The sequence below is a fragment of the Ornithorhynchus anatinus genome, chromosome 5 (assembly GCF_004115215.2).
Source record: "Ornithorhynchus anatinus isolate Pmale09 chromosome 5, mOrnAna1.pri.v4, whole genome shotgun sequence".
NCBI lineage: Eukaryota > Metazoa > Chordata > Mammalia > Monotremata > Ornithorhynchidae > Ornithorhynchus > Ornithorhynchus anatinus.
The window spans coordinates 44,854,835-44,865,260 of NC_041732.1; the positions used below are offsets into that span (position 1 = coordinate 44,854,835).

A 10,426-nucleotide genomic window follows, 5' to 3' on the forward strand; every position below is an offset into this window, starting at 1 on the left:
CCTTGAGGGCAGGGATCATATTTATGAACTTCATTGTATCATTTGCTACTAAGTCCTTACTACCACATTTTACATACAGTAAGTGCTCAGTAAGTACCACTAATTGATTGACATTCAGAAGAGGGTAAAACCTAAATTCTAGTCCAGGTTTTCCTTCCTTGATGCTCATTTGGCTCAGACAATGGTTACCACCAGCACCTGATTGGCTTCCTCTTCTCCTCTTGGGAAGGCCTCTGGATCCAGTCACTCCCACTTCACTTTCTTAGTCCGTCTTCAAGCTGAGAATCTGTTTAAACAAGGCTACTCTTCTCTCTCCCTAGGTAAAATCAGTCTTCCTCTCTCCCTTCTTCTCTCTCTCTCTCTCTCTCTCTCTCTCTCTCTCTCTCTCTCTCTCACACACACACACACACACACACACACACACAGACCCTCTTGCTACCTTTGACATTTTAAGCTGAGTTTAAGAAACACATAGAGTCTCTGAGTTCAGAGCCTTTGCAGTCCCATCCAAAGTAGGAGAAATGAATCTTGGAAGTGGAGTAGGTGAGTGGCAGTTTTCTGAGATGCTGGGCTGGATTAACCCCAAATTATTAATCTGTAGGGAATGGTAGATCAGTGATCGGTTTTCTACTGATCCCCAGATTCCATGCTGATGACTCACTCCATTTTTTTTTTAATTTCATCTTCTATTTTCCTGGTTGAGGTAAAAAAAAAATTCCCCTGAGATCATGCCCTTTTCTCTGGGCCCTGTGTCTTGACAGAGGGGGATTTGTGCCTAAATAAGTATTCTTCCTCAAAGGGGCAAACTCAGCAAATTCTATCTTTGCTGTTTCAGCATATTCATGGAGCTCTAGGTACCTTAGCCAGACTTCCAAGGGCTATACTACCAAGAAATAAGCTTTGCACACACATTATCCCTCAGCCTAATAAATGATCAGTGCAATATATTTGTGTAGCCTTGCAAATAAGAGCACAGATGTTACCAGCCCAAATGTCTTTTATGTCAGTCCACCCCCACCCTCCCCTTGGAGACACACTGGAAGGAAGATGATTGCCCTTGGCATCTTTTTTCACTGTCTGAGCATTAATGTTTACTCCCCTGGGAGGAGGGTGATTTCTAAGGCTGCTGTGTGGCCAGGCATTCAAGCAACATTTAGCTAAGCCATCCACCTGAGGAATTGGGAAAAAAGTCACCTCATCCTGAGAACACAGAGAAACAGGCTGGCTACCTCTCTTTAGGGTGACCTTCGGCACTCATTTTCTCTTAGCCTTTCTTCTTTTCTTTGCTTTTCTAAAATTACCTTTTAAGTGCAGGGAAACAGAGGGCCTGATCCAGCTGAGACCCCACACAATGGATGGTGCTTTTAGAAAATCTCCAGTAGAATGGAGAATTTGGTTTTCCCTGGTGGGCTGTCTGCTGAGCTTGGGCCACTGCTCAGGGGCAGAACTGGTGTTTCCTAGGCTTTATAAAAATAAGGAGGTTCTCCATTCCACAGTCTCATGCTGCACTGTACTAACAATGATCCCTTCTTTATATGCACATATCAAGTTAGCCATCTGGTTGCTTTTGCTGAGCTTTGTTCCTTCCTGTACCTGACTGCATACATGGAATGGGCAGGGACAGACATCCGGAGGTGAAAGCAATGAATATTGCTTTTGGATAAAATAATCTGGTGGGAGAATAATTCATTTGGAATGATCTAGAATGAAGGGCACGCCCCAAAGCGAAGGCAGGTGATGAGAGTGAGAAAGGAGAGACAGACACTGAGAGAGAGAATATTTTGTCCTTGATGGAAGGTGATTCTCAGTTTTTCCCTGGGTGAGCAGTAGAAAGGAATGATTCAAAGGAGCCAGGGGCTGAAATCATTTCATCTTTTGTTCTCCTGGTTTTCATGGAAGATGCCAGATACTTTGCAGGTGGAAACTCTCAGGGGGCTTCTGCCCCTGTGGCGCCCACTGCTCCCAAGAAAATAGAGGAATTGGTGTGTGGGAGACTCTGACTCCCACCTGACACCTCCCTCCCCCGTGGGGGTGGACACACTAGGATCGAGGAACGGCAGACAAGTCCCGGGGAAACAGTTCTCTGTAGGGTAGCGGGAGTCTGGGCTGGGAGGAGTGGGGAACGGGAGCTGTTTGAGGTTCTAGAAGAACTTTTTTCAGGGGCCCAAATATCAGGATAGGTTCAAGGGCTATCCCACGCATACGCCTATCCAGGGAATATGTGATTCCTGGGATCGATAGAGATGCCACCAACAGTGAGATTGCATCCATGAGAGAGTGTCTTTGGGAGAAAAATCTCTTCCCCGCGTCACGCAGTAACCGCTCAGTAGATAAAATTGATTGTACACGTTGTCCCTGAAAATGCAGCTGCCAGCGGTGAAATTGTATCCATGACTGTGCGCGACTTCGGGCCCACTTGTGCACATCGAAAATACAGGATGGCACGTTTCTGGTCCCTCGCCATTCCGGGAAGAGTCGGTGGTACGGATCTACTCGGACTCCACGTCCACTCCACTGGGGAGTCTTGGATATTTCAGACATTCACACGCTCCAACCTAACGGTCCTAGGTTCCCGTAGGCGGCCTGTGCACATGCCATGTGCGGCTCCCAGGAGAAGCATGTTCCCCACTCTGGACTCCCCTCTTTGACCTCTCTTTCCCCTGGCCCCCCTCTTCTGCCTCTCTCTCCTCTGGACCCCCTCTTCTGCCTCTTCCTTCCTCTGGACCCTCGGTTTTACAGGTTTTATAGGAAAGGGAGCAGGCGGAGCTGAGATTATAGGACAGAACCTGAAACTCTGAAACAATTGCTGCCAGCTGCCAGCAAGCCAGCGGTCCATGCTGAAGGCGGCACTGTTTCTTGTCTATCTGTCTCTGTCTGCCTCTTTCCAGCTCTCTTCAAGCCCCATTTAAAATCGCACCGCCCCTTAAAGCGGCATTGCATCCCTGGGATCGCTTTCATCAACCGAACCCCGGTTTGAGAGTGGGCCGGCGGAGGCGTGCGTGCTATCTCGAGTCCCTCAGATCTGGACTTAATTCGGCGGTACCCGCAGATCGCGAGTGGAGAGTCTCCTTTCTCATATGCAGAATGACGGAGGGACAGTCCACGCTCCGGGGGAGTGACTTCCCCCTCCTCTGCAGGCTCTGTTCGCCTAGCCCCATCTTCGCCCTCTGGCCATTTAGTCATTCGTTCATTCATTCAATCGTATTTATTGAGCTCTTACTGTGTGCAGAGCACTGTACTAAGCGCTTGGAAAGTACAATTCGGCCACAGAGAGAGACAATCCCTACCGAACACAGGCTCACAATCTGGAGGATGCCCCGATTAAGGGGTCGTGGGGCTGCGGGGGAGACAGCTCTCTCCTCTCTCTGCCCTTCTTCCTCCCTATCTCGGATCGCCCTCCTCCAGGCTCCTCCCCTCTCCGTGCCAGGCTCCACCCTGAGTCTCCTGGGGGGTCTTTACCAGAAGAGCGTTTTGGGGTGCGGGGAAACCTGTCACCTCGGGTGAGCGCCCTGCTTCTGAATCGGGGGGCCGGAGGAAGAGAGGGGAGGGCCCCTCCAGCTCGGAGAAGCAGCGTGGCTTGGAAGTTAGAGCACGGGCCTGGGAGTCAGAAGGACCTGGGTTCTAATTCCGCTCCGCCACTAGTCTTCTGTGTGACCTTGAGCAAGTCACTTCCCTTCTATGTTGCCTCAGTTATCTCATCTGTAAAATGGGGATTAAGACTGTCAGCCCCATGTGGGACATGGACTGTGTCCAACCTAATTATCTTGTATCTACCCCACCGCTTAGTGCAGTGCCTGACACATAGTAAACGCTTAACAAATACTATTTTAAAAAAAGAACAGCAACACAACAACAAGAAAACCCTCACCGGGAAAACTCAGCAGCGCCTAGCCACTGGGAAGGGAGAGGGTGCCACTGCTCAGAGGAAAACAACTGGGGCTCAGTTACACACGCACTTGCTCACATACACACACACACACACACACACACACACACATTCCAGGGCATTTTCCCCCTTTTCACTCCCCGTACACCTTTGAAAATGATCGCGACAGTTCTCTTTTCATCTATTTTTTTATTGACATACAGATGCGTTTAAAAAAAGGTGGTATCGTCAGTTTTGGTTCTTCTCGGCGATAGTTCTGAGTTTGACTCTCTCCCAGGGAGAATCCCCGGAAACCGGGGTTGTGCTGCTTTCCGCCGAGGTGGGTGGTTGGTCGCGCTTTGTACGGAGGCGAAAAAGTACAATATAAAAATCAAATATTTCATTAAAACCAAGGAGAAAGGGAAGAAAAATCACGGAGGTGTCCGCTGTCCCAAGTCCGTATTGGATGGAGGCAGTGTGACCCCCGTGGGCCCCGGGTCTCCTCCCCACCCGCCCCGTTAACACCACAATGTACACCAAGAATTACACACGCCTTCTAAAGCACACTACTCTAGGGATACACATTGAGGAAAGACGGTCCTAGGTGAGGGACATATCTGGAGGAGGGGTAGAGTCAACAAAGAACAGAGATTCCTTCCTTGATCTGTAACCTCTCTCTCTCCCTCTCTCTTTTATTTGTGCCAAACAGGGAGGAAAAAATTTAAAGCACTCACGGTTGAAGTGAAGTCCACACGCACACAAATATACACCTTAAACCTCTACAGTACAGCTTCCGAGACGCGGGCTAGGGCCAGGAGACCTAATCGGTTTCACATCTAGTTGATTTCAGGAGCGGCGGGAGGACGAGAGGACCCTGCAAAACCCTCCCCATCCCGTCCCACCGCTCTCCCGCACCCCGATCAAATTGCGGGAGCGCGGGGGAGAGCTGTCCAGCGCCACCGCTTTCTGAAATCCAAACACAATAGCAACGAAACACGCGAGGCAGCACCCACACCCTCCCGGAGAGAGCTGGGTTTTCTGCTTTTAACCCCCATCCCCACCCCTCCCCCCGCCAAGGGAGGGAGGGAAAAAAACCCGCCCCCGCCCCAGGAGCCTGGAGTAGGGGCCGTCAGCACCATATTCCTAGTCTCTTTAGGAAATCAAAATCGAAATTGGTGGGCAGCTGGAGCCCGCCCCAGCCCCAGCACCTTGCTTTTCGTTTGTGGGTCAAGCGGGTCCGAGAGACAGCTGGCCGTTTGCTTGATTTGGTTCAGTCGCCGCCTGGTTTCGTTGGTCTCGAGACCGGAGTGGAGAAGGGGGCAGTCCCTCGGAGGCCGGGAAGGGAGAAAACGGAGGGAAAGAGGGCCGTGACTCCGTTTATAGGAATGCTGAAGCCCCCCGTGGATCGGGGAGAGGGGACGATGGAGGAAGGGAAGGGAGGCGAAATTCCTGGGCCACGTGGAGTGACCTCCTTCTGTCGTCTCGGTGGGCGGCGCCCGGAGGGACCGAGGTCCGTCCTAGACGGTTGTTTTTTTTTTTTTTTAATTATTATGATCGTTTGGGGTTTTTATTTTTGTAACACTTTTTTTTTCCTTTTTCCTTTTCAGCGTTGAGAGTTTGGTCCCGGGATCCGAAGCCGGGAGGGAGGGTGGAAGGGGAGGGCGGGACAGGGCGGCGGGGGAAGGGAGTCAGCGAGGCGTCTGCCGATAGTTGCCGTTGATTTCCTGGGCGATGCTGACCGCCTCGGCCCCCAGCGGGAGCCGATCGCTGTACTCGGAACTGGCCTCGAACTCCTCCTGATTAGCCTTGGACTGGGAGTCGGGGAGAGAGCCGGCTACCGGGCTCTCGTCCCGCTCCGGCCCGCCGCCCCCCTCTTCTTCCTCTTCCTCCTCCTCCTCCTCCTCCTCGGCCCCGGTCCGGAGCCCGGGCCCGGTCCCTGCCCCGGTCCCGACCCCGGTCCCGGCCTCACAGGGCCCGAAGTTCTTCTCCGACTCCAGGTAGGACGCGCGGGGGTCGAAGTCGGCGGCGATGTGCTTCTCCATCTGGTCGGGGTTCTGGGTCTTCATGATGAGGCGGTAGGTTTTCCCGTGGTACTTGGAGAGCAGGTGGCAGCAGGTAGCCCCGAGGAGGGGCACGGTGGCCAGGGCCAGCAGGAACACACTGACCACCACAATGACGATGAGCGAAGGGATCTCCTTCTTGGTGGTGAAGACGACCTGGACCTGGCAGTCCTCCCCGACGTAGGCCAGGCACACGGAATAGTTGGTGCCCGGTGCCAGGCCGCGGAACCAGTACGAGTTCACCCCGTCCTCGATCCGAGACCACTGCAGCACGGAGGGCCGCCGGCCCTCGGCGCACAGGTAGAGGACGCGCAGGTGTCGCTTGTCCGGCCGGGAGGCGAAGGGGGTCAGCTGGACCTTGGCCTCGCGCTCGGCCACGTCGAGGGCGATGACCCCCAGGTCGAAGGCGTGGGGCTTGAGATCGGCGCTGCGGTTGAAGGCGTGGTTGGACACGTAGAGGGTGGGGTCGCCGCGGCCGCAGCGAGGCTCGAAGGGCAGCGGCTGGAGCGGGTCCTCCTCTCCGCCCTCCCCGACCCCCTCGTCCCCGTCCCCGGCCCCCGCAGGGCCTCTCCCCGCCGGCCCCGAGCCGGGGCCCCGGGCCGGTCCCGCGCCCCACGTCTTGGTCCTCTCCTCGGATTTGCTGGTCAGGACGCTGTTCCCGTAGCCCCGGCTCGCCACTTTCCCCTCCCCGCCTTGCCCCTTTCCCCCCGGGCCCGGGAGCTCCCCGAGGGGGCCGGCCGGGTACTTGTGCGGCCCGGCCACGACCACGCTGATGGACGACTCGTTGCTGCCCAGCTCGTTGTCCGCCCGGCAGGTGTACGTTCCCTCCTCCTTCTTGCTCAGGCGCGGGATGAGCAGGGTGCCGTTGCCCAGGGCCAGGAAGCGGGACGGGGGTCTTCGGGGGGGCTCGGCGGGCAGGTCCTTGCCATCCCCGTCGTCGGCGTCGGGACCCTCGATGAGGACGGCGCCCCCGGCCGTCTGCAGCCGCCACTGGAGCCGGGGCGGCGGGTGCCCGCTGGCCGCGCAGTGCAGCGCCAGGGCCCAGCCGTCCTGCAGCTCGGCGCCGGCCAGGTCGGGCTGGGTGGTCAGCCGCACCCCCGGGGGCGAGCACCGCAGGTCGGGCAGGCGTGCCAGGGGCACCCCTTGCAGCGAGGGCGGCGAGGCGCAGGCGATGGAGTCGCGCTCGGGGATGGAGATGAGCGTGCGCTCCGCCCAGGCCTTGAGCCAGAGGAGGCGGCAGGAGCAGTCGAAGGGGTTGTTGTAGATCTGCAGGTGGGACAGCGAGGTCAGCGCGTCGAAAGTGCCCTCGGCGATGCCGCTGAAGCGGTTGTTGTTGATGCGGAGGGAGCGCAGGTCCCGCAGCGTGAGGAAGGCGTCCCGCGGCAGGGCCGCCAGGCGGTTGTTGTTCATCTTCAGCAGCTGCAGGGCGCTCAGGTTGTGCAGGTCGCCCCAGGGGAAGTCGACGATCTGGTTGTGGCTCACGTCCAGGTTCTTCAGCTGGCTCAGGACGGCCAGGGCCCCCGGCTCGATGGCCCCGATCTCGTTGTGCGCCAGCCACAGGGAGGTGACCTGGGGCACCTCGGCGAAGGCGCTGCGCGGCAGGGCCGCGATCTTGTTGGCCGATAGGCTCAGGGTGGTCACGTTGGCGGGCAGCCCCGACGGCACCGTCTGCAGGTCCTTGTAGGCGCAGTCGGCGAACTGGTGAGCGTACTTGTCCACGCAGGCACAGGGCTCCGGGCACCCCCGGGCCGTCCCCAGCAGCGCCCAGGCCAGCCACAGGCCCCGCACGGGCGCCATCCTCTCTCCTGCAAAGGGCCGGAAAGAGAGGGGACCCAGAGAGAGAGAGACAGAGAGAGACAAGCGCGCTCACCCTCCCCCGACAGCTGCGCCCCCGCTCCCCGCCGAGGTTTCCAGGAGCCTCCGAACGAGAGAGCGGCAGCGGCAACTCAGAAGCGTCCAAGAGACCCACCTCCCGGAGGACCTGGGAGAAGTCCCGCAATCCAAAAGGGAGTCATCCCTCCCATTCCGCCCCGTTCCCGCCCTGTCTCCATCCGGCCTCCCATCCCATCCTATCCCAGCCCACTCGCCCCTCTGTCGCTCGGCTCTCTCTAACGCCTACGTGTGTGCTGGGGACACGCAGAACCAAGATCATAGTGGGTTCGCTTGGTGCGTCTAAATCAATCAATACCGATGCAGCCCCACCGCGTGTGCATAGGAAAAAAAACAAAAGCAACCCTATCAATGAAGGCGGACACGCGTGCGTGCAGAAAAGCACGTTCCAGCCTGGCGGTCGCGTACTATCAGATCTCCCCGCGCGAAATGCTCTATAAGGCTTGGGGAGGGTGGGTGCGCGTAATCGGGAGCTCTGCCCAGTGGACTACTTTGAATGGTGCTTCTCTGGCTGGACACGAGCATTCCGGTGAACGAAGATCCCGTTTACCTTAGATGTTACCGTCTCCGCCCGCGACCTCCCATCGAAAATTTATTCCTTTTGTCGTGGGTGGGGGTGGGGGTGGGTGGATGGGTGGGTGTCCACCCCAGCCAGCGGCCCCCACCTCCCGTATCTCCCCAGGACCGCAGCCTGGTCACCCTCTAGTGCGAAGCCAAACCCGAATGAAGCCCTCTCCCCTCCCCTCCCCGACCTCCACCCCAGGCCACCCCAAGACGGATGGGGCGTCTAGGTCCGCTCTTGGGAAGCAACGTGGCTTAGTAGAAAGAGCACGGGTTTGGGAGTCAGAGGACATAGGGTCTAATCCCGGCCACTTGTCTGCTGTGTGGCCTCGGGCAAGCTGCTTAACTTCTCTGGGTCTCCGTTACCTCATCTGTAAAATGGGGATTAAAACGGGGAGTCCCCCGTCGGACAACCTGATGACCTTGTATATATCCAGCGCTCAGAACAGTGGCCGGCACATAGTCAGTGCTTTACAAATACTATAATAATAATTATTATCAGGTGTTTGGGGATCCCTTCTCCACGCGATCCCGTGCGCAGCCAGCCCCCCAGGCTGAGCGGAGCGTTTTCCCCGACTCCGGTGCCCCTTCCTTCTCCGTACCCTTTTTTTGGGAGGGACGGGGGATCGAGCTGGTCTTCCAAGACCAACTTTCTCCGCCCCGACCGAACGGGGCAGGGGTGGTAGGGATTGTCTCTATCTGTTGCTGAACGGTACTTTCCAAGGGCTCAGTACAGTGCTCTGCACACAGTCAGCGCTCAATGAATGAATGAATGAATGGATGAGCCCCACCGAGTGCCCCGAGGCGACTCCCCCACACCTCTTCTGCCTCCCTTTAGAGACGCGGGCTACCTGCCTGCGCCCCAGGAGACTGTCCTCCTCGATGGAGACTCCCCACCACCCGCTCCCCCCAGCTCCTGCGCTCCGGAAAGGGACCCCCAACCCGAATCTCGGGGCTCCCTGGGGACCCCGGGGGGCGGTAGCCTCGAACCCCCTCCTGCGCGCCCGCCTGGCACAAAGACCCTTCGGACGGCAGCGCCGGGGACCGTCCCGGGTCCCCTCTCCTCCCCGCATCCCCCGCACCCCCGCAGCCCCCGCACCCCAGGAGAAAGCGCCTTACCTTGACCGCTTCGACTCCTCGAGAGCCGAACAGGGCGGGAGGATGGGGAGGGACGGCTGCCAGGGACCCTCCCACCCCCAACTCTAGGCTCGGAGTTGCAAAGTGCAGGCGCCGGCGGAGAGTCCATCTCTGCATCCCTTCCCACCGCTGCCCGGCCTCTGCACCCGAGAGGCAAGAGCCATTTGGGGGGCCTGGGGAGGTTTAGGGGGTCCCCCGCCCTCCACTCCCGACGACCGGCGATTTTTCCTCTCGCCCCCCACCTTTCGGCAGGCTGCAGGTCGGCGGGGGAGTCGGAGCGCGCTCCCGACGTCGGCGGGGGCGCGCCCAGCCTCTCCCACCTCCTGCATATTCTGCGTGTGTTAACGCAGCAGGCACCTTCCCCTGAGCCAATGCAATATTTATCGCATCGATAGGCTGCCGCGCACATTCCCCACTGGTCCGCGCCCTCGCACCCAGAACCGCCTCGCCCAGCCCGCCCGACCCTGCGGAGCCCCGTCTACATGCGAAGGGCTTTCGGGCTCTTGATCAAGTAAGCCTCCCTCTGGAGCGGAGGATGTTCGAGGACTTGGAGAGAGGGGGCGGGGGAAGGAGACCAGTTGGTACTTTTTCCTCTCTTCCCCCCAAAAACGATTGATTCAGGGTCAGCAGAGTGAGTCAAGATCTCTTTTAACTCAACAAGCTCGTTCTCTGCGTCCTCGCGTGTTCTCGCTGATTTTTCCCTCCCCCTCTCTCCCTCCCTTCTTCTTTCCTTCCCTCCCTGCCTCCCTCCCCTCCCACTCTTTCTGGAGCCGCCGCGTTCAACACCAGGCATCCCTGATTTGATTCCATTTCATATTTCTCCCCCCACCCTCGCTCCAAATGATCTCCCAGACTGGGGGTGGGAGCAGCCGGGGGCTTTGGGACGAAAAGGAGGGGGCCGAATGGCCTCCTC

The 10,426-nt window shown here is 57.8% G+C and overlaps 1 protein-coding gene across 2 annotated transcripts; it reads right to left on the bottom strand.

The window, feature by feature from the left end:
• Positions 1–4,055: 4,055 nt before the first annotated feature.
• LOC103169555 (immunoglobulin superfamily containing leucine-rich repeat protein 2) lies at positions 4,056–10,133 on the bottom strand. Of its 2 annotated transcripts, XR_003759913.2 has the most exons (3): positions 9,496–10,133; positions 4,600–7,730; positions 4,056–4,222 (listed from the first exon to the last, which is right to left on the bottom strand). XR_003759913.2 is itself a non-coding variant. In XM_029066468.2 (2 exons), the coding sequence occupies exons 1-2, from the start codon at positions 9,920–9,922 to the stop codon at positions 5,554–5,556; spliced, it is 2,604 nt and encodes an 867-aa protein (XP_028922301.1). In that variant the 5' UTR covers positions 9,923–10,133; the 3' UTR covers positions 4,056–5,553. The 2 variants fall into 2 exon arrangements, 1 of the variants encoding a protein (XP_028922301.1); XM_029066468.2 differs by having other exon boundaries at positions 4,056–7,730.
• Positions 10,134–10,426: the final 293 nt, after the last annotated feature.

Excerpts from the sequence above, each read along its gene's own strand:
- LOC103169555 (XM_029066468.2), bottom strand. The coding sequence starts at position 9,922 with ATGTGCGCGGCAGCCTATCGATGCGATAAATATTGCATTGGCTCAGGG. Across the intron at positions 7,731-9,495 it reads GAGGAGTCGAAGCGGTCAAG|GAGAGAGGATGGCGCCCGTG; the intron begins GTAAGGCGCTTT and ends GGCCCTTTGCAG.